This window comes from Indicator indicator, chromosome 19, assembly GCF_027791375.1.
Source record: "Indicator indicator isolate 239-I01 chromosome 19, UM_Iind_1.1, whole genome shotgun sequence".
NCBI classification, from domain to species: Eukaryota; Metazoa; Chordata; class Aves; order Piciformes; family Indicatoridae; genus Indicator; species Indicator indicator.
The window spans coordinates 10,428,863-10,455,959 of record NC_072028.1 but is presented as its reverse complement, the minus strand read 5'-3'; the positions used below and the strand labels follow the sequence as shown (position 1 = coordinate 10,455,959).

General features: G+C 55.7%; 2 protein-coding genes across 2 annotated transcripts in view; one reads left to right on the top strand and one right to left on the bottom strand.

The window, feature by feature from the left end:
- Positions 1 to 23,130, bottom strand: part of WWP2 (WW domain containing E3 ubiquitin protein ligase 2) — a 41,650-nt gene extending 18,520 nt beyond the window's left edge. Inside the window, 9 exon segments of the mRNA XM_054389907.1 lie at positions 2,369 to 2,606; positions 5,176 to 5,303; positions 10,288 to 10,384; positions 11,146 to 11,229; positions 11,232 to 11,384; positions 18,708 to 18,826; positions 19,099 to 19,246; positions 19,919 to 20,002; positions 23,125 to 23,130. Of these exon segments, the coding sequence (XP_054245882.1) occupies positions 2,369 to 2,606; positions 5,176 to 5,303; positions 10,288 to 10,384; positions 11,146 to 11,229; positions 11,232 to 11,384; positions 18,708 to 18,826; positions 19,099 to 19,246; positions 19,919 to 19,988 (1,037 nt within the window). The 5' untranslated portion in view covers positions 19,989 to 20,002; positions 23,125 to 23,130.
- Positions 23,131 to 23,424: 294 nt separating this feature from the next.
- NOB1 (NIN1 (RPN12) binding protein 1 homolog) lies at positions 23,425 to 26,588 on the top strand. The gene is made up of 9 exons (XM_054389632.1): positions 23,425 to 23,487; positions 23,579 to 23,711; positions 24,329 to 24,462; positions 24,534 to 24,605; positions 24,719 to 24,879; positions 24,972 to 25,167; positions 25,480 to 25,577; positions 25,682 to 25,826; positions 26,070 to 26,588. Exons 1-9 carry the CDS (start codon positions 23,425 to 23,427, stop codon positions 26,337 to 26,339), a joined length of 1,272 nt encoding a protein of 423 aa, XP_054245607.1. The 3' UTR covers positions 26,340 to 26,588.
- Positions 26,589 to 27,097: the final 509 nt, after the last annotated feature.

Here is a 27,097-nt window from a genome sequence, read left to right as displayed (position 1 = left end):
CCTTGCAGAGGCTGAAGAGAAGCCCAATATGAGCTCTCCATGCTCCAACAGGTGAAAGGAGACACTCAAAGAATGAGGCAGGGCTCAGGCAGAAAGAAGGGACACAATGGCTTTTTGGCTCTTCAGCGTTGCAGGGGACACGGCTCCTGCAAGCAACAAAGCAGGAGCAGTCACTCCTGGGCTCCTCAGCACTCTGCAGCACCATCCCCATGCAACCAGACCAGCAAAGAGCTATATTGCACAGCTCCCTGGAGCATGCTGCTGCCAGAGCTGAAGCAGCCTGGGTTTGTCTGCATCCCTTCTGCCTGAGACATTGCTGCCTCCACCAAGCCCAACCAGCCACATCCCCATCTCCCAAGCTGGGCCCCAAACCACGAGGAGAGCAACACCCTGGTGTGGTGAGCCAGCCAAAAATCAACTGGTCTCAAGAGATCCCCAGGAGCTCATTCATACCATCCCAGGACCAGGGTTTTGTTCAATGCCTGTTAGCTCAGAATCTGGTCTAGCAGCTCTCATGGCAAGGCTTACACTGTGGAGACCTCAATAGAATCAATCCTCTGCTCCCCTTCACCTGGGAAGACCTTGGTATGTGGTCTCCACCTGACCACCGAGCATAAGCCTGTAGCTCGGTCAACCACATGCAGGAGGGTTGCTGCCCTCTTTCCCCCTTTCAGATCCTATGGCCAGGACAAAGAGAGAGAGAGATACACAAGGTTACAATCAAAGGTGTCTCTGCTCAGCCTGCAGCATGGCTCACTGCCCCTTCAATGCTCTTCTCCAGCCATCTCCCAAAGCACAACAGCTTCATCTTTCTTCCTGCTCTGACATGAACGACGTGTGGGCACCGCAGGGAGATAGGCATGGGCTGCCCTTTCACCTGGCTGGACCAAGTGGAACTCCATACAAGTCTGGCATGTCTTTAAAAGCAGCACTTGAAACCTCCTTTAGCCTCCAGAAACCCTATTTGTGTGATCCCCATGGACCCCTCACCACCTCAGGAAAGAAGCAACAGCCTGTTTCCACCTTGAGCTGTGCAGAAGTGGCGAAAAGGAGACCTTCAGTCTACCTGGTAGAAGCAGAAAAGGGCATAAGCTCTGGCTGGAATAAAGACCTTTTTCAGAGCACTGGACTTTTCCAGCTGCCTGGAAACAGGAAGCGCCCAGGCTGGAGAACAGAAGCCCTCAGACAGGGCACAAAGGCACACTGAGCCGTTAGCCCTAATTACCTGTGACTGACACATGGTGAGGCCCTGACCTTCCAGGCATTGCCTCAGCATAAAGAAAACAAACAGCTCCCTGAACACCAAACAGCCACAGCCACAGCCACCTCCACCCCCTCCCATGCTGCTTGGCTTTCCCAGCCCAGAGCTAAAGGGGGCTGAAGTACAAGAGGAGGACTCAGCGGCAGCAGAGCAGGGCTGAGCCCAGAGCTTGCCCACTGGCCCCACCAAGAGCCAGTCTGCCCACCAGCACGGCTCAGCCAGCCCCAGCTCTCCTCCTGGCCCCTTCCTACATCCCACAGAGGAAGGGGAGGATGTAGAGTGTCCACACCAGGGAGAAGAACAGGCATAGCTATGTGAGTGTCCTGCCTACCTTCCCTGGCAGTGGTCAGTGCCTCCACAGTGTCTCTTGGATGCATGTTCATGCCCTCCTGCTCAGCAGAAGTTCCCTGGAAATCCACACTCCCCCTCTCATGCACTTTGCTCAGACTTGTCCTCTCAACAGCCCCAGGAGAGCAGAGGACTCTGCTGATGCCCTCGACTTGGATGCTTGCCGCAGAGATGTGATTCATTGTTTGTTACCCCAGAGATCCAGAGCGAGGACAGCACAGAGGAGGAATCCATAATAGCCAAGCCCCAGCCAGATGGCTCAGCTGAGGGAGGACAGGCTGTGCCAGCTGAGCAGGGGCACAAGGGTCACTGCCAGACACCCTCAAACCCTCTGCTGTGCTGACCACCATCACCTGAGGGTGCTGGAGCTCTGGAGGTGGCTGCCCAGAGGTTATGGAGTCATCTGCTCTGAAGACATTCCAGACCCGCCCAGACATTTTGACCCCAGGCAACGTGCTCTAGGTGACCCTGCTTTAGCAGGGGGGTTGGACTAGATGATCTCCAGAGATTCCTTCCAATCCCTACGATGCTGGGATTCCATCAGCATTTTCACTGACTCCTGGTTGCAGCAGAGGCCCCTCCCTCACACATCCTCCTCCTTCCAGCACCAGCAGTGCCCCAGTTTGCTCATGTCCCTCCAGTCATCCTTCTATGGCCATGCCAAGAAGCAAACGGGAGCTGTTCCCTGAGGACCATAGGAACTCTGCTGGGCTGGCTCTGTCTGGGAAACAAAAGCCTCAAGCAGAAGGCGGAGCTTACCCGGGGGGCAGAGCATCCAGGGCCAGCACTGCCGCCCGGGCCCGTGGGGCACTGGAGCTGGGGGCTGCCTCTTCTGCCTCTCCGGAGCTGGGCAGAGCAGGAAGGGCAGGAGGAACAGAGCTGTCAGCCGTGCTCGACATCGGTGGGCTAGGAATGCTCGCTCCCACCGCCGGCCTCTCCTCCTCGGTGTCTGCAGCACCTGCTGCATCCCCATTCACTGGAAAGGCAAAGGGCAGAGCTGTTAGCACCCACAAAGGGTAACAGGGGCCTGGGTGATCTACGGCACCCATGCAGCCCTGGAAGCAGAGCATGTAGTAGGTGGCAGCCACAACCACCACCCAAGTTCAAGACTCAGGGTGCTCCCAGCAAAGGCAGCATTTTCATCACTCATCAGTCACATCCCCAGGGAACCACTTCCTTCATCCTGAGACTAAAGCAAAGAGTCCTTGCATTTGTGCTCAGCATCTCTTCTGCCACTCACAAACACACTGTGTGGCTGATGGGTACTTAGGTAACAAATTCAGGTAATGAGCAGGAGCTGGGAAACTGCTGGTGCAGCACTGTTCCCTCCCAGGCAAGAGGAAACCCAGGCTCAGCAAGCCAGCTGCACTGGTAAGAGCTAAACATTACTGAACTTCACTGAACTTTTGGAAAAGGGAATGGGAAAGGAGACAGAAGAAAGAAAAAATATAAAGAAAACAGGAGAAGGAAAATGCAGGGGGGAGGAAGGAAAAATTTTTGACAAATATTTATTAGACAGACAAAAAACTTGAGACTTGGCAGCCCAGCAGAGGGTTACACTCACCACAGGGCATCCTGGCTTCAGTGGCAAAGCAAAAAGATTAAAAACAAACCAGCCACCAGTAACAAACAAGTAAGGGATGTAGATGAGCTCCACAAGTTAGAGCTGAGAAACACAGAAAACTATGCCTATGAGCCCAGGGATTTAGAAGTACTGTAGGAGAAAACTTCACAACAGTATAAATGCCCCAAGATGAAAGACTGAAGAACTACAGACATGCTGCAGAAGAGGCAGACTGCTTGGGACACTTCTGCTTTATAGCTGGAGGGTAGCAGAACAGCATTCTTCAGCATGAAAGAATCCTGGTACTCAGCATCAACAATAAAAGGAACCCCTCAGGCAGCATCTAGGAACGGTGAAGCTTTCCAGGGCAGAAGACTCACCACAACTTCCACCAGATTCCTGCAAGACTCAGCTTTTCTACTCACTTCTAGCCCTGGAAAAGGTGATTTTAGAAGGGTCAACCATGTTGTGCCAATCTTCAAAGGAAAGCTGCAAAATGACCCCGGTAGCTGTGCTGTGATCAATTTGATCTCAGTCCAGGACAAAGCAAGGGAAAAGCTGATCCAAAGTTCACCCGATAAGGAAGAGCTCCAGGGGAAACACAGGGCTGAGCAATGTGGCTGTGGGGCACACAGGCTGTAAAATGATCTCCTTTCATTGTTGGATGAAACTACAGCTGTGAGTGATAAATGTCATGGGGATGTTGTTGCAACACTCTGCTCAAAACAAATGGAAAAGTCACCAAAATGTACCAAACTGAGGAGGATGAGGATGGTTTCTAGAGACGCTCCACAGAGCGCAAGACAAGGTGTCCAGCACTAATCCCAGCCACCTGCAACACTCATCTCCTGATCCTCAAGTGTAAAATCATCACCAACAGGACTTGTGGGAGAGACAGAGTTTGGTGAGTGGTCAGTGGTGATGAGGAGAGCATTGTCAGAAAGCCACTGGGGAAACTGGGGCTGAGCCAATAAAACATGTTCTAAAGAAATCTAAAGAAACCAAAGGATTGGGTGGGCACCCAGGGGACACCGCACAGCACTTGATCCCAACACAGCTCCACAGCTAATGGCAGAGACAAGCCACGGCCCTGGGGAGGAGGGCACAGACCAAGAGTGACAGGTGAAAGGCAGCATTCTCTGTCAGCCTTCTGCTCCCCCATCTTCCTCCCAAGAGGGGTTTTGGCAGAACCAAAATTGCCTTGCTCCAGGTTTTTCCAATGAAATGAAAAAAAAAATAATCATCTTCCTTTGGGGTCGAACAAAACATTTCCTTCCATCTAAAACAAAGCCCTCTGCTTCTCCTCCCAGGTCTCTGACAACAGCAGGACAGACAGCACTGCCTCCAAAAGAGAGCAGGACATGTTGCACTGCTCAGCCAGCTGCATGAGACCCAGAGAAAGAAAACAGATAAACCACAGGTGGCTTTGAAGTTAGGCACTCAGCAGGTCCCAGTCCCTGCTCCACGAGGTCTTTATGGCTTGGTGAACAAACCCAAGAGAAGACACAAGAAACGTTCCGAAAAATAGCCTCTGGTGTTAAGACTCAGCCCACTTTGAGAGGTGGGTTTGTTCTTTCTCTGGTGCTCTGCAGACAGCTGCTTTTCCTCAGTGGGCAAAGGGCTCAAAACATTTTCACCAAAGACTGACGGGCAAAAGTGAACTGAACCCTGAAAAGAGTCCACGCAGCTGTGGTAACTTTCTCCTCACTGTATAATCAGCAACGTTGTTGTCCTGGTATCCTGCTGAAATCCTGGAGCTGGTTGCAGTATTTTTTAGCAGGGATACTCCAGACACAAGCCAGAAAAGTCATTCACAAGGGGCACAACAGATCCTCCTAGGGAGCTCTGCAGAGCTGCCCAGATTATCAAAAGGGAAATCAAAACAAATTGATCCATTCATAGGGAGGAGATTCCCAAGCAGTGCAAGATCCATTAGGAGAAATCCGTTTTACCCCAGGAGACAGCCCTGAGCTGTGTCCCCTCACCATGTGCAGTGTCTCACCTGTGCCGTTGGCCATGCTGGTATGCTGTGTGCTCTTGGCCTGCTGCCGGTGCCGGCTCCTGCTGCTGGGACTTTGCTCTCCACTCCCTGAGCTCTGCCTGGCCACTCCAGCTGCATGTCGGTGTGTCCTGCAAGGAAACAAAGCAAGGGAGGTGAAATACAGTACTGGCTTCACAAAGAAACACCCTGCTCCTGATTTTTTGGCTTCATCTTATGCTGCTTGTCCCCCCACACAGCCATCAGTCTTCCCTCAGGACAGCCAGGATGCAGCCACATGCCTCTGCTCCTCTGGCAGCACCCTGAACTTCGTGCTGAATTTGGACCTGCCAGCCCTGCCCATGGATCCTGGAAGTGGCAGAGTCCCAGGGAGGAGCAACCTGGGTGACAGTGACCTTGCTCTTGTTTGTGGGTGCTCACCCTGGCCACTCCACATGCTAAGGAATAGCCCTGGGCACTCACTGCAAAAATCCTGGTTGCAGAACCAAACCGTCACCATGCCCAGCGGTTTTCTCCACCCATCCCTGCAGTAAAGATCCCACAGCAGCACCAGCTCCTGTACCATGGTGGGGAACCTCACCAGTGCCTCCTGCCTGGCTACAAGCCTTGCACAAAGGTGAAGAAGGTGCCAGTGTTGGCTGCTGCAGGAACAGCCACAGTCACCAGCAAAGGAGGAAACAAGCAGATGGAAAAGACAGGAGCTTAAACTACAGCATGGGTTGTGACCAGCTCAGAGGCAGCTGCTCCATCTCTCATGGAGGTCTTCTCTCTTTGTCACATTGCAGCTTCCTTGCCACTGTGTCCCCGTGGCCAGGGCAGCCCAGCTTTGATAGGCAGAGTGGCTGCAGCACTCCCAAAGCAAACTCTCCCCCACCTGACTGCTCTGGGCCCCCGAGGCAGCCCAAAGGCATCCAAGAAGCAGATGAATTTTCACATCAAGCAGCCTGGTTGCTCCTGCAAGTGGGGAAGGCAATGGGGCAGAGTAGGAGGGGGGATGCTGCCTTCCTAGGGGAGCAGAAGTAGAGCCCAGTCACCTCCACCCAAGATCAGAGAGACCACAGAGGGTGAGGACCACAGGGATTAAGAAGTTGGTTTGGCCCAGCCAAGTTCTCCCCTTAAAAGGGCAAAATCCACAAAGTGTCCCCACATCTCAGGGCTGGAGCTGGGAGGGGACTGCAGCTTGGCAGCGACAGGGCACAGCATCAGTCATGCCACCCTCACCAGATCCAGCAAGCCCTCAGTTCCGCCCACTTGCTCCAAAGCCTATCGCCTTGGGAAAAGGCTCACGACAGTGGGCAGAGGAAGGGCTGGGAGCAGAAGGAGACATGGGAAAGCAGGGGATGGATGTTGAAAATAGATCAGATAAGAGCCATGCACAGAGGAGCCCATGAGTAGGAACTACCAAGGCTGCTTTGACTAATCACGCACTCTCAGGAGGGCAGCCCTGAAGAGAGGCACCCCCAAACCCCCCGATATCCCCAAGACTTCACTATGTGCTGAGGGTTTGCTTTGACCACCAGCATCTGGGGACCTGGAGCAGCTGCAGAACAGGCTCCTCTTCCTCTGGCTAGGAGGTGAACATTGCCCATCACTATCTATCCACAGGGCTCAGTGGGGCACACCAGAGCCACATGCCTCCTGAAAGCTGGCCAGGACCCATCTCCCCACACATTGCCCCCAGAGCCCTGACCAGCAAGGAGCAGACAGGTGGCACCACAAGCAGGAGGTGGTCCCACCAGGAACAAATGCTGAGGCACGAGATTGATCTAGTCCCTGCCCTTCTCAGCATGGATGAGCTCAGAGCTGCCCAGAGTTTTTAGAAACCAAAACAGGATGTTTCCAGGCTGCCAGCCGGCCGCACAGGGTGACCAGGCCTGAATTAGCCGGCGCACCGCCCAGCCCGGCCCTCCTACGAGTGCTCCCATCTGGGCATTGTCTTTTAATAGATGCCTGGAAACAAACCCCACGAGGCCACGTGAGAGCAGCAAGGCTGGGAGACTACTCTTAAAATAGGAGCAGGGAGAAAACAAGGCAGAACATGGATGGGAACAGCCTCTCCTGGCCACGACAGTGGGATGGAGATGGAGGGACACCCACACCGGTGCAACATCCATCAACCAGGCAGCTGGAAAGACTCAACTGTTCCCCATCAACTGGGGATCTTGGGTGGCTGCCCCATCGAGGGCTCTGCCCCATCAGCCCTGGCTACAGGCAGAGGGAGCAGATGATGCCAAAGAGGAAAGTGGTGTGAGCCAGAGTGACATCAACCCTTCAGTTCCCCATCTTCTGCCAAGGCAGAACCCCCACGCCACAAGAGCTGACGTGGGCCCTGGGCATGAAACCCAGGAACAGCCACCTCCTTCTGCTATAGTGGCCAGAAGGTTCTGGCAGGACACCAGCAGAGGTGACAGCACCAGTCTCAGTCTCACTCAATGCAACAGATCACTGCAGCCAAAGAGGAGGGAGGGCAGAACACACAGCTGGGAGCCAGCTCCAAAAACATGGAGCTGAGAAATTCTTCCAGCTCCTGCAAAGTGGGGAGGAGGCAGCCACATCCCCAGCATCTAGTCCTCATGCCAGCAATGCTGGGAGCAGACATGCTACCTGTGTACCACCTCCTGGGAGGTGGAGCAGGAGGAATATTTCTTCAGCCCACAGCAGTGGGACAAGTAGCCAAAGAAGTGCTGGGCTCAAACCTCCCAAGCCTTGTTCTGAAACCCCAAACCCAGTTTATTCCTGTTATCCACTGCCTTCCACCTGACTCAAGATATAGCACACACCTTGTTCTCCAAAGCCCTGAGCAGCCCCTGGACTGTCTGCCAGAACATTCACCATGCAGCACCGTTGGTCACTTCCCTGCCATGCCAGGGCTGTGACTGCTGATCCCAGTGTCCCTGGTCTTTTGCTGCTGCTGTGTCACACCAAAGCCACATGCCTGGGAACATCCTGCAGCCACACATTGGGCTTTGCAGGGCAAAGAGTCTCATAGAGGGAAATAATTCATGTGAGTGACACAGAGGATTGTCTCCTGCCTGCCCTCAGGGATGTCCATCACCAGCTGAGTAGTGACATTTGGACACCACACAAGCAGAGAACACAAGGCACAGTGCATGGAGGACATCATTTGAGTTTGCCAGAGCTGGTGACAGATGACAGCAGTTTCTCCCAGCTGTGCCTAAATCATCATACCCCACATGGATCACCAGCCAGAGCCTCCCTGAAGGGTGAGCAGCAAACCAGGCTACTTTATTCCCTGCTGTCAGAGAGGCCCCTTTGGGGCCACAGGACAAATGAGGATTGTGGAAACTCTCTCAGCACCCAGGGCACCAGCTCCCAGCCAGGACCCCTGGGCTCTGTTTTCTCTTAGCACAGAGGGCTGTGGAATTTCACACTCCATCACTAAGGTTAGCAGCAAATCCCAAGATGAGATTTCTCCAGAAGAGAAGCCCTGAGCAAGCAGCTTCCCTTGAGGGGACAGTGTAGAAACAGCTGAGAAGCAAAGAATGATCCTTTTCTTTTTGCGAGAGAGTTTGCCAGCATCCATCACCAAGTCCAAGAAAACAAACACAACTCTGCCTATAAACAGAGGAGACATCAAACAGCATTCCCAAAGACCTGCACTCCATTTTGGAGGAGGCAGCAGCCTCCATGGTGAGTATGTTCAGCAACATTCTGCCACATGCAGCAATCCTACATCAAACTGTGGCGTTACGTCCGGAACAACCCTAAACTCAGGTGAGTGTGGGACGAATTGAAAACTAGCCAGAAGGCTTCCCACACCAGAGCAGCCATGGGATGTTTAATGGTTGCAAGCACACCAGGAAGGGCTCAAAAGGTCTGCGGGAGAAGTACTTGGCCAGACCTCATGACACTTCTCTCACACGCTTGCAGGTTGAGATGACACCAAAAGCAGAAACTACTTTCAGAAGATGAGAAAGAGTCAGGGATCAGAAGCGAGAAGTCACCAGGCTGAGCCCCCCGAGACTAGATCTTTCCTTGCAGGCTTTCTAGAACCTACTGATACGTGCTAAGAGGCTGCAAAGCCCTGCTCTGATCATGACACTGAGCAATCCCTCGGCCCTTAGAAGGCTTTAACACCTGGACAGCAGGAATCAAGAGGAGCAGCTACAACAAAGAAGCACAAACTGTGTTCAGTGACCTACTCCCAATTTCCCATCCCGCTGTCTCCTCAGGTGGGAGACAAACATAGGGTATGGAAGGACAGGGTCACTTTTTAGTGCCAAAACCTTTTCTCCCCTTTGTATGTGGCCAGCAGATGAAGAAGAAGAACAGTTTGAGGTGTGGGGCTCATTGCTGAGAGCGCTCCTCCACCTGCGACACACAGAACCTCTCATGGGACAGGCTGCAGGCACCCTCCCTATGGGCACACTTCTAACCAGAGCAGCTGTCCAGGCTGCTGGGCCACTGCCATGCTTTGGAAATATAAATAGGTGTTAAATTCAGCTCCGTGTTGACAGTGTGACACGTCTCTCAATAACCACAGCTCCAAAAGGAGCAGCACTCAGCCACACCAGCCCAGCAAGGAGGCAAGGGTGGGCAGCATGCCAGGAGCAGGATGGGCTGCTGCCCAAGCAGCTCATTTCCTTTGGAAGCAGCTGTTATTTCCCTGCAGCTCTGCTTCTCCTGCTCTCCGTGGGCTTTCAGAAAGTCCCCTGTGACCATCACCTAGAGGGACATTGTGCTTCCCAGCTTGACCAGGGCTGTGCTCAAGGCAAGAGCTGGGCTCCCCATATCCCCCATTTGATAAGACACCCTGCAGACCAGCCTTGGTCACAGCCTGCCCCATATCTCCCGGAAGAACCAGTAGCTGCCTGTAGGGAAACTGGTAGAAACTCTCTCAGCCATCACAGACCTGATATTCCTTGAGAAACAACAATTTAAGAAAGGTGTGTGGCCACCTTCCTGTTCTACTGTCCTTCAGCAGGTTTGCCACCCCTGCTCCACACCTCCTCTGGGCTGTTTTGCTGGGGACTCACTGGGAGATCTGGAGCGAGGTCCACTCACAAGGATAATCCAGACACTTTACATCTGCCCCACAGCCACAGTCCACACTCAGTAATGGACTGACAGGTGTTGCCAGCATGGGACCCTTACCTTGCTCTGCTTCCAAAGCAGTTTGTAGAGGGAGGCTGGTGTCTGCCCTCCATAGCTGCAGCCATGCTGCTGGGCTCTCGTCCAGGCAGCTGGGACCCTGAAGGGGTGAAGAAAATGTGAAGAAAAAATGTATTCTTTATATATTCTCCCAACACACCAGTCCTCGTCTTCAACAAGCTCTGCTTGCACCCCTGGAAGCCCTGATGGGTCAGACACCAGTCCCACCACACCTTGCTACAGGGAGACTTTTTCTGAGTTGTTCATCTCTGGCAGGCTGAGACAGTTGGGATTGTTCAGCCTGAAGAAGAAAAGAATCCACTGAGACCTTCTTGTATCCTTTCGGTACTCAGAAGGGCTGATCAGAAAGTTTGGTACAGACTTTTTAGCAGAGCCTCTTGTGACAGGACAAGGGGTGGTGGGCTTGAACTAAAAAAGGGAGATTCACACTGGATAGAAGGGAGAAATTTTTATGCTGAGAGTGGTGAGACCCTGGCCAAGGTTGTCCAGAGAGATGCCCCATCCCTGAAACCATTGCAGGTCAGGGTCTTTGGGGGTCTGAGCAACCTGCTCTAGTTGCAAGGTCCCTGCTGACTGCAGGGGGGTTGAACTAGATGACCATGAAAGGTCTCTTCCCACCCAGACCAGTCTGATTCTAAGATTAAATACAGAAGCTGTTTCTCAGCCCAGGAAGGACAGTGAAGGAAGAGGCTGAGCTGGATGGGAAGCTGGAGGAAAACCTAGAGCAGGTCCACTCCTCTCAAGTCAGCAGGAAGCAAGGCATGAGCCTGTGGACACTCACTCCCACAGAAGCCTGTGCACAATCCTGGGATCAGGGCAGACAGGGGTTTGGAGCTTTACCTGGGAGAGGAGGTGGCCACCAGCAGTGGCTGAGAGGTGCTGGGGCTGTGCTCCCAGCTCCACCACTCTCCCTGCCACGCGCGAAGCCGGGCGGCACTCACCCTCTGTGGCGGCGCTGCCATTGGGCAGGCTTCCCAGATCAACAGCAGGGCCGTCCAGGAAAATCGTCAGCTCACCGCCAGAGACAACGCTGCCTTTGTTCTCTGTCTGCAGGTCCAGGGTCAGCTGCCTGTTCTCCACTGTGGGAGATGAGGGGACATCAAGAAAGAGACCAAGCAGTCATCACCTGGGATGCCAGCCGTGATGGAGGATGGATTCGCCATCCCAGCTGCCCCATGGGACAGGACGTCAGCCTCCTGGTCCCCTCTGGGCCTACTTGCAGCCCCAAAGGACAAGGTGCCCTCTCCCTCAGGGCTAGTTGTCCCAGCAAGCACCCTCGGCATTGGCCTCACACAGGTATGTACCCACTAGCATCACCAGAGGACGCCTGGCCAGCCCCACCAGCTCCCAACAAAGACCCTCCTTCACCAGCCATTGCTTGCAAAGGGAGCTCCCTCCACAGGGGTGGAGCTGCTCCAAGATCCATATTTGCCACACAGCTGAGAGCAACATCAGTCACAGATCCAGGAGCTATGTTTGTAGGGGAGATGGTGGTAGGAAAGCTGAAGGATTCAGCTGGTTGGACACAACACATTTGGTGGCCACTGCCAGGCACCTGGGACATAGAACAGGCTGATAGCTACATGTCCATCAATGCCTGAAGCCCCGGCCTGCTGCAGAGGAGCAAGCAACACTTTTCAGAATTGGAGGTATCCTCAAACCACCTAAAAAAGCCAGGAGAGCAGCAAACTCCAGGCACATCCCTCCATCCTCATTCCCATGTATCAGTTCCACTGAACACAACCAAAACTACGTGCTGGCCCCAAACACACAGAAATGCTCTGCTGTAGCATCAGACTGCCTTCACAGAAGCTTCTGGAGTGGTTGGCAGGGGCTGGGAGGCTCCTGGACACCAACCAGCTCCACTTCCCTCCTATGTGAGCCAGTTTGGCTCCAGTAGCTCAGCAGAGCTGGACATTGTGGCTTTGCTCAGAGGTGACAGCTCCAGGAACATTGTTCACCGCGCTCCCGTTGGGCTTGGAGCGAGGGGCTGCAGCAGTGGGGACAGAAGCCACAAGCTACATGGTGCCACATGCCAGGGCACCCCCCATGCACCAGCATCTGCCTGATTTCACCAATACACATTGGCAGCTGTGGCTTTCTCTCTCTCTTTGCACCCCAGGACAGATACCCACCACCCTCCCAGCTCCTCCTGACAGCTCCTGGTGGTGTCACATCTCAGTTCAGTTTTGGGCCCCACACTCCAAGGATATTGGGGTACTCCAGCGCGTCCAGAGAATGCAGACTGGCAAAGGGTCTAGAGCACAAGTCTTGTGAGGAGCAGCTGAGGGAACTGGGCTTGTTCAGCCCACAGAAAAGGATGTTGAGAGGAAACCTTCTGGCTATCAATAACTCTGAAAGGAGGTTGGAGCTAGGTGGGGGTCAGTCTTCTCAGAAGGAACAAGCAACAGGGCAAAAGGAAATGGCCTCAGGTTGCACCAGGGGAAGTTTAGGTTGGACATGAGGAACAATTTCTTTCCCAAGAGGATTATCAAGGCTTGAACCAGGCTGCCCAGGACAGTGGTGGAGTCCCCATCCCTGAAGGCATTTCAAAGCCATGGAGATGTGGTGCTAAGGGACATGGTTTAGTGCTGACCTGGCAGTGCTGGGTTAATGACTGGACTTGAGGATCTCAGAGGTCTTTTCCAACCTAGAGGATGTTGTGATTCTACTGCAGAGACGCAGTAGCAAGGAGTCTTCCCAATGCCACTGGGAAGCCACCAGCACCCAGCACAACTTGAACAAGACACAGGTTGTAGAGGCTGCCATCATGCCTGTCCACAACCCCCTCCAGCCATGCTGAAACCACTTCCTACATCCAAGGCTGCCTCCCTATGGGCACTGGAGATCCCTCATCGCCCAGGGGCAGACAGAGCACTCACCCAACTGTGGCAATGCCTGCTGAGCCAGCAGGACTGAAACACCCAGCTCCACCACAGCAGGCCAGAAACCTTTGTCTGCGCCAGCCTGGGACAGCAGCCCAGACACTTCCTGACTCATTTGCTCAAACAATATTTTTACTATGCAGAGACTGCTCATGACACAATGACACCCTTCTCAGTGACCTGCTTTGTCCCAGTCCACTGCAGGGATTGGGTGTAGTACCTGCCAGCAGGAGCAGGAGGATGGGAACAGGCTCCCTATGCACCCTCATCTCATCTCTAGATCCAGGGTGAGACACATTGTCAGGGTCCCAGCATGTGCAACCATCACCCAAACAGCACCTACGGCTCCTGGCTGCCAGCCCAGCTCTTGAAGAGCACCAGGGGTGAAGGGCAGGTACCACGGTGCTGCTGAGCACTGGTCTGGCCATTGACAGGACCAGAAGTAGCCACGCACCTCTTGTGCCAGCCTGGGGAGCAGCACTGGAAGCCTCCTTTCCTGGCCTGAGCTGTTCCTCCTCACTGGAAGCCTGCTGGCCTCACACTGCCAGCAGGACAGTGGGGGATAAAGAAGGGGTTCAGCACAAGGTTGGTCTGGTCACAGCACTCGTACCATGTGCACTGGCCCATGGCTGGTAGCCATTCATCTTCTTAGTCAATCAGCACTGTGAGGAGGAATTTCCTGCACTGGGATTTTCCACCCCTTTCTCCAAGCAGTCTCTGCCCCACAGGACACTCAACAGATATGCTGAATCCCAGTGCCACAGGGTCTGCAATGACCACAGGGCTGTAGAACAGGCTGTGGTCACGGATCTCGTGAGAGAGTCTCAGGGGTTTAGTGCCAAGGCAGCAGGTGACTCCTCAGTACCCCAGTTCTGGGCACAGCAGGAACACATGCTCACAGGGGCATAACAGAGAGGTTGGAGCCCCAGCCTGTCACTCATTACCCATCAGACAAGGGATTCTGCTAAGCCTGGTCTTACCCATCTGCCTAAAGGAGTTGCTCTCAGTTTGCTTCCAAAGGTAACCGACCTCACAAACCGTTTGAAGAGCCTGAGATAGAAGACGCTACTGAGCACAGCCAAAACCCAGGACACATCCCCGCTCTGCTTCTCCCCAGCTGCTCCAAGCCATAGGAATGTGCACGTTCTCCAAGCTGTGTGGAAGTCCTGCCCGCACGCTTTGGGGGTCCCTCCATCCCCCTCTGCAAGTGCCTGTTCTCCCCGTCAGAGCCACACAAGCCCTCATTGTGCAGGCTCCCGGCCGAGGGGGTGGCAGCGCCGGAGCAAAGACAAGGTGTCTCCAAGTGGAGGATGTGAACATGAACCTCCCAGCCAGCTTCCTTCTCCCCCTCTCCACCTCCTTCAGCTTTTTTAAAGAAAATAAACACGAGCAGAACCTTCCACTCACTGTCCCCGTCCAGCACACGGGACGCACAAAGGGACATTGCTGTTACACCAACAGAGGGTCCCCTGAACGGCCGAGCACAAAGGCTGCCTGTGTCCTGCCGGCAGCCAGAATGTCAGAGGGATTATTATTATTATTTTGGGAGGGGGTCGGGGGGTGATTTGGTCCTGAATAAGGTCTCAGTTCAGCTACTTCCAGTGCCCCGCACACAGCATCAGAGCTCCCATTTAGCAGAGGTGAGCTGGAATTCCCACCCAGCCCATTAAGCAGATTTACGGTTCCACGAAAGGAGGCTGGTAGCAGTCCATGCGATAACGGCCCCAGGCTGAGCCCAAGCACCCCGGGACCTCCAGGAACCACACATCTGACACCCATAGGCACAAGCAGCAGAGAGCTGCCATGTGGGAGGGGGAGACCCACTCTGCCTCTTCCCTGGGTGGGGTGGCTCCATCTTCATGCAGGCAAGCAGGAGGAATTCCATACAGACAGCTGGACGGTGCTTCCCACCCACTCAGCTCCCCAGGCCAACTTTGCCCAGTTGCACTGGATGCAAAGGCCAGTTTCCACTCTAACAGCTCCACATGATCAAAGCTGTGCCCACTGTCACCCCACGGAGCAGCTGGGACTGCTGCTTATGCAGTGAGAAGAGCAGCAGGTCCTTCAGGCTACCCTGAAAACCACATGTTCCCACCAGCAACCTTCTTACCCTCCTTCGATCCACAGAAGAATCAAATCCCAGAGCCAGGACCCTGTCCTGAAAGCACCCCGACACTGGAAAAAGGCAGGGCAGAAAAAGCCAGTGGGGTCACTCTCAGCCCAGTGGGAGGTCTGAGCTGTGCCAGTTCCTTGGGGCTCCTAAGTTACCACCAGTGGCACCCACATCCCTGCTGCTCAGCAATTTAAGATGAGCTTACCCTCTGCAAGGCTGCAGCTCAGGTAACAACTCCATGATGTGGCTACAGTCCCTCTGGGAAGAAGTAGGGTGAAAGTTTGACTCTGCCACAGACATCCCTAAACCAAGATGGAACCCAGAGTTTAGGGGAAGGGATAATCTTTACTGTCTCCTCAGTCTCTCCAAGCAGTGAGCAGCTTTGCCTGTGCTGCTAACCCAATTTCAGCCACTAGTGGCCCAGAGACAACTGTGTCCTACTCCCTTTATATGCAAGGAGGACCTCAGACTTCTTCTTTCCTCTGAATCACCAGAGCCCTGGGAGGGAAGACAAGATGGTACAGAGAGCCAAAAGGCCACTATCTCTGACCAGCACTACTGGCCAGCTGCAAAACAGCCTGGCCAGGGCACAGCAGGACTGGAACCAGTGGACCCTGGCTGCTCGATGGCTTGTGCACAGAGTGACCTCCCATCCAAAGAAAGCTTGGAGGTGACCAGGGCATGGAGACAGAACTGGTGGTTATAGCCCCATCAGCTCTGTAGGATGCCTGGGACACGACTCCCAAAGGTGACACAGAATAGGCACAGGCTGACCCCTGCTGCAACTTAGTTTTACAGGACTGTTGTCCAGCTCACTAAAGAGTCACCTCAGCCAGGCTGTGTGCTGCCTTCACAGCTCCTCACTAAGAGCTTTTGCAGGGCTCCTTTGACAGCACAGCCATGATGGGGCTGCACCTCTGCAGCTTCAAAGTTTTGGGGAGGTTTGCTCCTGGCTTCCCAAAGGGTCCAGTAGCTCCTACTGGAGCAGCAGCAGAGAACGAAAAGGCTCTGCAGGACCTGTGAAGCCCTGGCATGTGGTGCCACTTCAGAAACAGGAGCCTGTTGATGTAACTGGCAAGCAGAGCAGTGAGCAACACAAGCCAAAGCTTTTGCATGTGAGCTGCAGCCCAGCTCAGACACCCAGCACTCAGCACACAGGGACCAGCAGGAACCACCAAGGCTCAGTGTGGGCTTCCACACAGACTGTGGCAGGGACATTCCTTGGGCCTCATGGGAGGAGCAGGCAAGGAGCTCCTGGAGCCTAGGAACAAAGAGGTGCCTCTGCAGCAGGCAGCAGCTCGGGGGCCGGGGCAGGGGGCTGTGCCATTGCAAATGAGCTGTTTTATGGGAGCCCTGGGAGCAGCTCAGCTCTGTGCAAGGCTCCAGCTCGTTTTCTGTGATCGAGCCCATTCTTACCCACCTCTCCTCCTCCCTGGCCAATCCCCTCCAAAAGCGGGAGGGCGCTGCCTGCCAAAGGAGAGGCCCCAGTGGCGGCTGCCAAAGCGGTGGGAAGCACTGCGAGCCCAAAGCAAGGCTGGACCTGCCTGGAGCAGGAGCTGCTATCCAACAGCTCGGCTGTCAGCTCCAGCAGGCTCTCCCCACCTCCCTGGGAGCTCAGGCCTGAGCAGGTTTGTCACTGAGCTATTTTTGCAGTCTCCAGGCCTCAGAGCTAAGACTTTCACTTGAAGAGAGGCATGCTTGGCAGGAGGGTCAACAGAAAGCACAGGGGGAGCTCCAATGCCTTGCTGGCAGGCAGGAGTCCTGAATGGATTGTCATGGATATCACTGTCAGAGAGAACACCACCTCCACCCAAAAGCAGAGCAACCAGAACAATTCTTCCTCACCAAGCAGAACAGCTACAGGAATATAAACCAAAGGCCCCAGATATACTCAGTGATCGTAACCTACAGAAATCTTCATCAAAACCATAACAAATCCCACTAAGGTACAAAGTAGGTCTGCTGCCAGGCAGGAGCAGCTCTGGGGAAGGCACACTCCTGCTGACTGATTCCCAGGATGGGGAAAGGATAGCCAGGAACCTTCCAGCAGCTCCAGGCACATGCATTTTGTTTCCTTCCCTAGGCAGAGCATCGCAGGCTGCATTAGGACATGAAGTGTCCCAGTCAGGATGGCTTGAAATGCCCCTTCCATGCTTATGCATGACCTGGTCCATTCCCCAGCCTGGCAGAGGGAATGGGCTCCCCTTCCCTTAAGGAAGAGGTCTCCAAGGGGTGCAGGCTCCCATAGAACCAGCAGCTGCAGCAAATCCCAAAGGCCAAGCAGCGAGCCTGACAAGGAGGGAGCAGACGCCAGGCTAGACAAGATGAGCAGACAAGAGGACATGGCTTGGGCAGTACCTTTCTGGCAGGGCAGGGCAGGCTCTGCAGCTTTAAGAATCCTCCCTCCCAGCCCACGGTGTCAAGGAAAAATCTGACACGTTTTTTCTGGTGGATGTAAACGGAGGAGCTAGAACAGCCAGTTGCCTTTTCCATTCATTTTCCACACAGCCCTCTGGGACAGCTGCTAATGAAAGAGCCAATTGTGCCCCTGCCCAGGAGCAGGCAGGTAGGGCGGGAGCAGCAGTGGCTCCGGGAGCACAGCACAGAGCAGGGTGTTCACACAGCTCAGGGAGAAAGAGCTGTGGGGGAGGGTGCCCTGGGGCGGAGACCCTCACTGTACAACAGCAGCCCAAGCAGCTGGCAGCCCCAGCCCTGCAGCTACCTGGGGCGGAGGTTCAAGTCCACATGGGCTTTGCAAGATGATGGTGGAAGCAACAGAGCACCCTGCATGGCCCTCGCTGTCCCAGCAAGACAAGATGCCACCCACAGGCACGACAGCCTGCCCATCACAGTGACCACAGTCGGGTCACTGCGGTGGTTTTGTAGCCTGCAGCTGGCAGTGCCAGGGGAAGGAGCTCACCTCAGTCTCTGGCACAGGGGAGAGTCTGAACCAGCCCCATATCCCCCCGGGGCAAGGGAGGCCCCTCTCCCCACTCAATACCAGCTCAGTACCAGTTCTGTCTCTTGCAAGTGGTGGAGCTTTGCTTGGAAAAGACAGAGCAAGTCTTTTCCAGCCCTGCGCAGCCCAAGGCCTGAATGGCCACCTTTATGCAGTAGCTGCTGTCACCAGCCACACTCTGGTGACCACAGACAGCTGAGGGGTTTGTGTTTCCACGCAGGCTGTGGCACTCTGGCTAACGGAGGTATGGCTTCCGCCACACCCCAGCCCTGACAGGCAGCCCACAATGGCAAATTATTCCCTCTGGGGCCAGAAGACAGCACAGGAGCTGCTGTGGTCACCACCTCTCCTGCCACCACACACCCATGGGCAGGGAAGGTAGCAGGACCCACAGGGCCACAGGATGAGTGTTGAGGGACCCCAGAGGGGTCCAACTCGTACGTACATTTCCCGCCGCTCTTCAGGAGGCTGCCGAGGCTGACAGAGGCAGTGCCCAGCAGCTCATTCCACAGGGTATGGCAGCTCCACACCTTCAGGTCCAAGTGACTCTGAGCTGTGACGTTCCTGCAGAGACCAGAGAAAAGGGACATCAACATGGTCTCATCCCTGCTCCCTCTTTGGGGGAGAGGGCAGTGCCCAACTTGCCAAAGGCAGGGTACAAAGGGAGGTAGGCAAGGCCTTGGGGCCTCCCCTCCTGCCACCTTCCCAGTCTGGCTGTCCCTGGCAGCATCCTCATCTAGGGGACAAAGATGTCTGACACCTGAGCAGGGGACACTGGGGTACGCTGCGGAGCACAGGTTCAGCACCGGCCCCTCACAGGGGGGTCACAGACTTACAGGATAAGGATCTCGTTCCACAGCAGCTCAGAGCTCCCCATCTGCTTCCCAGTCTTCTTGGTCTCACTGGGCAGCCCATCACCTGCCACCTCCACGTAGCAGTTCATCCGCGACGGGCGGCTCTGCACCTTGGGCTTCACAGACACGACTGGGCAGGGGGGACAGGTGAGGGGTTAGGCAGGTGCAGGGGAGACCCTGCCCCACACACACACACTCCCCATCCCTGCCAGCTCAGGGAGGGGCACAACTCACTGCAGAGCCAAACTGGGGAGAGGGGCAGCAGGGACAGATTCTCCTGACAGCAGCAATGGCTAGATCCAAGTGCTCCATCACCAGCCCCTTGACCACTGCCCATCCCATTTCACCCACACTTTGGCTCCACACCTGAAGGCTGTAGGAGAGTCATGGTCCCCACAAACACTGCCTAGGCTTGTAGGTAAAGTGGAGCAAGTGGACTTTGTGGTTGCTGCTGGGAAGAGGCACCCACCAAGGGAGGCAAGGCCACCTCCTGGGTCAGGTCCAGGGACAGAGCTCCAGAGGACAGAGCTCCAGGGAATGGAGCTCATGGGGACGAGAGCCATCTCGTGGCCATCTCCATGGCAGGGCCAAAGAGCCACGTCCTGATGGCTGCAGATCCCAGCTGATGATCACTCTGCTTCCCTGTGTGCCTGGAGGACACACAGCAGCACCAGTCATCCCCAGCCCCTTCCGCCTGCTAGAAGGTGTCCAAGCCCAGAGTGCAGGCAGAGCACATGCCTGGACCAGAGACACCCAAAATCCCCATTCTCCATCCCACATCCAGTGAGGCAGCAGGACCCACCTTTCACAGAGAGCTGGGACTTCTCACTGGGCAGCCCAGCCCTGGCCCTGCTGGAACTGGCAGCAGCCATGGCATCACCCCCGGCTGGAAGCAGAGAGAGAAGACACCTCAGCACCACCCCCACCATACAGGGGAAGCCAGAGTCGCACTGGGGTCCCAGGTCAGTCCCTCTGGGCCCAAAACCAGCCTGGCCATACAGCAAGGAGACTCAGCAATGGACAGGTACACACCAGGCTCCCCCTCCTGATAAACCAGCCCTGCACTACAGGCAATAGCAATGCTGCACCCCAGGCAGAGAAACCCCCCTTCAACAGCACCACCATGTCCTGAAGAGAGTAGCTGAGCAGCACTCAGTCCTCTGGACACACTATTTGTCTGCATGCAGCTCACCCTGGTCCAAAGGTCACTGCTGACTGCAGCCAGCACAAGGACTTCTCCAAAGGCTTCTCCAAAGCCTTCAGCTCTCTCATGCCCTGCTCTGTGCTGCTGAACAACAACAGCACCTCACGGAGCAGCCTGCACAGACACCAAGTAAGAGACCTCTTGGAAAGAACAAGGCAGTGACATTGGCAAAAGAGAGGAAGGTCCAGACAGTATGGAAAAACATCCACATCCCTCACCAACAGCCTGGGCCTCTTTCTGGCACCAAAATCCCACAGAAGGCCAGTCCCAGGTACTCTAATGCACTGTGGAGAGAATGGGGACTGTAGAGAAGGATCACACTGCAGAACGGGCTATGAGCCCAGGCCTCCGCTTTCCCAGGTGCTCACCACTCTCTCACACCATGTCACTGTCACCACAGGCACAGAGCTTTCCCCTGCCCCTTCTGCTGCATTTCTCCCCTGGAGTGCCCCACCAGGATAGGAAGGATGCAAGCTGTAATACCCAGGAGCACTGGTGGAACACGTGGCTGGGCGCCCCTGCTGAAACCACTGACCACAAAGTAGAAGGATGAGGTCACGAATCATGCAGGAGCACGAGGTGCTCCATCTGGGACCACAGAGCCAGCTATCGACTGGCACCATCCTCTCAAGCCCACAGGCAGCAGACATCCTCTCTGCACTTCCCAGGCAAAGAAGCTGGAGAGGACGTGCCAAGCATGGGCAGCTGCATGGGGTGTCATGGTCACAGACTGGAGGGGCCCTGACTGTGCAAACCCCAGACACAGATGCAGGGGCATCTGCTGCCCACCCCTAGGCAGGAGCAAAGAGGAGCCCAGATCCTGTCTGGGACATCAGGGAGAGCTCAGATGGAGTCAAACCTGATCACTCTCCCAGGGCATCAAAGACAAGGGCACCCCTGCTGCCCAGCCCTACTCTGAAGTGCCTGCGGATGTCTCCCTCTCCAGTCTGGGGGAGGGAAGCATGAAGAGGGGAGAAGAGCACATCCAGCAGTCCCAGCCCCTGCTCCATCCATACTCATGCAGAGTCCCTGCCCTCTCCCCACACTCTCATTAGACCAGCCCAAGCTCCAGCCCAAAGCCACATTCCTTTTAAAACCTCTCATGTGAGCCAGGCTCTCCACTCTCCATGTGGCTCTCCACATCTCCTATGTGACCTCACCCACACACCCCCAGCATGGTAAATCCCTCCCAGCATCCCATGTACAGCAAAGCTGTGGCCAGTGCCCTGCACAATTCCCACCTCTGCCCAGAAAACCTCGCTCGGTACCAGACCTGCTGCTGTCAGCTGAATGGGACGGTGACCGGAGGCTCACTGACACACACCGATCTGCTCCCAGTCATGAGTGGGGCAGAGCTGACTAATGTAGGGAGGGCTTCCACCAGGCTAATTGCACTTCCTGTTACTACAGTTACTCCTATCCCAATTATCCTGCCCCATAGATCAGCCTGGCCTTCCCTTAGGATATTATTCCTCCTTGTGCTTGTTATGACTCCCCAGCTCCACATCAGCACTTACTTCATTAACACCATTAAGCAGGCCCACAGAAAATGGCCAGGCAGTGTCCCTTAGGCAGCACCTCCTGCACCAGCCCTTGGGCAGCCCCTGGGCTAGACTGACCAGTGAACTTGTCCTTTAGAACCTCGAACACCAATCCCAGTGACCTGCTCCTCAGCGGTACTGTGCTGAGATACACAGCAGTAGGATTCTGGATCCTTGCTCCTGCCTCACAGTCACTGGTGCTGCTCTTGCTCTTCTCCAGCTGCCCTCACGGGGACATGATCCTCACCATCCCAGTTGCTCTCTGACAGCTCCACCAGAGAAGGTGGGGATCCTTAATCACCGAATTTACCTTTACAGAGTCATTCCCACCCACTTTTGCTCCCTTGTAGGCCTGCCACTCACCACCATAACAGACCGGAGCCCCCCACAGAAGGCCTACTCTGTGCTCACAGACCCACCTGAGCATCCCATGACAGAAGAGGGCTCCAGGCCAGACCAGTCACTGGTGTCCTCAGTGGACCCCTGCACCCAATGTGACAGCACAGACCCATCCCACTTAGGCTGTATGTATACTTTTTCCTTTTAATCTTGACTCCTTTCCCCAGATCCTCTTTTTCTGATCCCATACGACTTTGCTGTCCCTTGCTTTAATGTCCCTGGACAGGTTAAACACCTCCCCACTATCAGAACCACACTCCGTGTTCAGAGCTGTCCCCCAGGCATAGCTTTCCTCTCCCATGGACGCTTTCCACTCCATCCACTGCTTGGTCGCCCTGTAACTGGTGTGGACCCGGGGCGGCCCACACCCGCGCAGGTTTTCCCCTCTTGAAGGTCAAGGCCTTCCCTCCACAGCTTCCCGGTACCGACGCGGGCAGCCCTGCCACCTCCCAGCTAACACGACGTTTACCCGCGAGATCGCAGCGTCAGGGCAGCAATCCCGACAGCCCGGCACACCCATCCATCACCGTTACCGGGATCGGGCCGGGTCGTGCCCCGCTGCCGGGTACCGGTTCCGGGCAGAGCACGGGCAAACAGCAATACCTGCGGCCGCCGGGGAGAGCAAGAGGGAACAGAGCACTCCGGGCATAGCCAGGCTCTGTGGACCGTGACTACCGCCCTAGAGGCAACGCGAAGGGGAGGTGGTGGTCAAGTCAGATCTCCACGCGGGGCCCACCGCCTCGGGGCGGTACCGGCCCGGTGAGGCGAGATCCGGCCCAGTACGAGCAGAACCCGCGGCCGAATAGCTCCCGACACCCAGGACACCCAGCCAGGTCCTAGGCAACCGGACCGCGTAAACCGTACCGGAAACTCCCGTCCCGTCCCGCCGCCCGAGTTACCGGCAACAACTCCACTCCCGCTTCCGGCTCCAGCGCGCGCCGTCATGTGACACTAACCAGTCACCTGACCGCGACGCCCGGAAGCGGTCGCGCGGGTGGCGGAACTGCCGCTCCAGCTTGTCCCGCGCGGAACGACCACAGTTCCCAGCATGCCTCGCGTGGAACGACCACAGTTCCTGGCATGCCTCGCGCGGAACGACCACAGTTCCCGGCATGCCTCGCGTGGCGGCTCCGGGGATCGGCGCGAGCCATGGGGTATGCGGACATGGCGCGTGTGCCGCACGTCGTGGCCGATACCGGCGCCTTTCTCAGCGCTGCCCCACTGCAGGTAACGGATTTGCTAGGGGGGGAAACTGGGAGGGACCAAGAGGGACTGGAGGAGTGGGGACACCGGAGCAGTCTGACGGCGCTGCCCACAGGACATCGCGGAGAACCTGTACACCGTGCCCGAGGTCCTGGCCGAGATCCGCGACAGGCCGACGCGCCGTCGCCTAGCTGCGCTACCCTGTGAGCTGCGCCTCCGCCGCCCGCGGCCCGACCTGCTGCGCCTCGGTCAGTACCGTACCGGCACACCAGAATCCTGCAGAATAGACAGGGACCCTGCGCCTCGGGGAGACCCCAGTTCCTGTGGCCTGGCCCGGCCTGACGGCTCCCTCCCTTTCTTTTCTCTTACGCGCCCCTCACTCGAGAGGCACATTGAGGCACTGGAGTGGGTCCAGAAGAGGGCAAGGAAGCTGGTGAAGGGTCTAGAGCAGAAATCTTGAGGAGCATCTGAGGGAATTGGGGTTGTTTAGCTTGGAGAAAAGGAGACTGGGGGGAGACTTTCTGGCTCTCTACAACTCCTTGAAAGGAGGTTGGAGCCAGGTGGGGGTTGGTCTCCTCCTAAAGAACAAGCAACAGGAGAATAAATAGCCTCAAGTTGCACCAGAGGAGATTTAGGTTGAGCATGAAGAACAATTTCTTTCTCTTGGAGCTTGTCAAGGCCTAGACCAGGGTACCCAGGACAGTGGTAGAATGCCCATTCTTGGAGGAGTTTCAAGGCCATGGAGATGTGGTGCTGAGGAACATGGTTTAGTGGTGACTTGGCAACATTGGGTTAATGGTTGGACTTGATATTAATCGACCCTTTCAACCAAAACCATTCAGATTCACTTCTTTTCTCCTGGCAGTGACTGAGTTCTCCAAGAAGACTGGGGACTACCCCAGCCTCTCAGCTGCTGACCTGCAGGTTCTTGCCCTCACCTGCCAGCTGCAGGCTGAGACTGACGGCCTTGGCTGCCTCCGCTGGGAGCCCCAGGACAAGGTAGGACCCACTGCCAGGGATGGGGCTCTGTCCCTGGGGTGCCTCACCGACACCCCGTGCTGCTTCCCCAGGTGCGGCTCAGCTCCACCCCACGGCACCCTGAGGCCCCCTTGCATCTCGCTGGCTTTCACCTGCCCACCAAGGTAAGGGATAGTGATGCAGCACCCTGAGGTATGGCCCCGGGGACAGGGCTGCAGCCACACTGAGTCCACAGGCAGTAGCAGGCAAGGGACCCCCTGTCCTGTGTACCCCATAGCACAAGCGCCCAGGGAAAGGCCATTGTCATCCCAGCCCCGAGAAAAACGCAGTCCCATCTGAGAGTGACGAGTTCAGCTCCTTCCTCTACTGGCGAGCTCCCCTGCCCAGCATCGAAGAGGAGCTGCAAGAGCTGCTGGTGAGACCTGGAGCCTTCTCACTGTCCTTGGCCACCCTAGTTTCTGACCAGAGCACTCTATGTGGAGTAGCTGACTGTCTCCTCCCTGCCAGAACGCTCAAGCCATCTCCATTAGTCCCGAGACCACTGAGGAGCACCAGAGCTCTGAGGATGGGGCCAGTGCTGAGGAAGAGGAAGATGAGGAGGAGAGCGACAATGAGGGCTGGATAACGCCCAGCAACCTCAAGCAGGTCCAGCAGGATACAGGGCACTGCAACACTGCTCCTGTTGATGTCCAGGTCGGCTGCATCACCACTGACTTCGCCATGCAGGTTGGTGCTGGGTGCTGCCCTGCATGGGAACAGCTCCACCCTTGAGAGTAGAAGGTGGGGGCTGAGGGGATATGAATATGGGGGCTGGTTAACCAGCACAGAAACAAAGAATCTCACTGTTGAGTCCCCTGGACAGCATGAGATCAGATTTGTGATAGTTCTTTGTATCTAAAAATCTAGCCAGTTCCCACCGCTGCAGAGCCTGCTGCTGTCACATCCATCAGCCTCTTGTTGCCTGGGCTGGCAAAGCCCAAGTAAAGTTCCTGCCTGGTCCCAGCTCAGGGTGTCCTGGTTTCTCCCTCCTCCTTCCAGAATGTGCTGCTGCAGATGGGCCTCCACGTGCTGGCAGTGAACGGCATGTTGATCCGGCAGGCCAGAAGCTACATCCTCCGCTGCCACGGTTGCTTCAAGTGAGTGTGTGTTCACCCCCTGCTGGGGCTGCGTCCTCCTAGGGAACCGAGTTTGAATTCTGCAGCCTGGGAAGCAGTAAACCCACTCTGTCCCCATCTTGCAGGACCACCTCAGACATGACCAAGGTTTTCTGTCCCAACTGTGGTAACAAGACACTGAAGAAGGTAGCAGTGAGCGTCAGTGAGGATGGGAGCCTGCACATGCATTTCTCCCGCAACCCCAAGGTGCTGAACCCCCGAGGGCTCAGGGTGAGTAACTGTAGGTGCTGTGCTGAATGGCAGCAGCTGGGGCAAGAGCCTGACCTGTGGCCAGTGGGTTGGAAGGAGCTGTGGGAGCTGAAACAAAGCTGTGATTGGCCCCTAGATGTTCCACTTGCCCATGGTGCTTTCAGGCATCATTTGATCAGTTCTTTCAAGGCCTGCAGGCATCTTCAAGGGCCTCTGAGCAAGTCACCCCTCAAACAAGTTTAACACCCTCTTGTCTTCTTGCAGTACCCACTGCCAGCCCCAAAAGGGGGGAAGCATGCCAACAACCCTCACCTGGTGGAAGACCAGCCCTTCCCACAGCAGCGGCTGTCCCGCAAGGCCAGGCAGAAGACAAACGTCTTCGACCCAGACTACATCGCCGGGCTCTCGCCCTTTGTGGAGAACGACATCTACAGCCGTGCCGCCAACCTGCAGATCCGTGATGCAGCGCTGGGCGCTGGCAGGAGGCGCCTCAACCCCAACGCCGTGACAAAGAAGTTTGTGAAGAGGAGGTGAAGGGCAGGATGGGGCTGAAGGACCGTCCTCCAGGTGCTGCATGTTGCTTGCTTTATGGCTCCAGAAGGTTGAGGCCTCTCCTGACATCCTTGTCAAGGGTCTTTCCTTTGATACTTCTCTGGTGCCTGAAGCACAGCCATGACTGGAGGTGACAATTGCTGGGTTTGGAGAGGCTCTGACACAAGATTCCTGCTGGAAGCTGGGGGAGCCAGGTGAGATGGCACCTGCCTTGCTCCAGGCCACAGCTGTGTTGCTAATAAACACCAAACCCCAGAGGACAGTCTGTCTTGTTTCTATGGCTGGCTGTGCCAGGCTCGTGGGATGGGATATGCCTTTCTCTGGGCCTCGAGAGGAAGAGGAGGAGGGTGAGGGAAGATGGTTCTCTGGGTGTTTTGTGCCGTGGCATGAGTAAGGATGGTGGGTAATAACGGAATCAGACTGCTTCGGGTGGGAAGGGACCGTTAACGCTCAGCTAGTGCGCCCCCTGCAGTCAGCAGGGACATCTGCAACTAGAGCCGGTTGCTCAGAGGCCCAAACAACCTGACCTGGAATGGGTCCAGTGGTGGTGCACCTCCCATGTCTAGTAGTCTCTGGGCCATGGTCTCACCTTTAAACACCTCATCATTTCCAGGATGGACTTTGGGTAATAACCACAAAGGTGCCTTTGGACTTCACAAAAGGAAGTGCAGTGGTTAAGCGCAGGATACAATCACAGGCAAGTGCAGTGTGGGCTCATGCCATCCCACCACTTCCTGTGG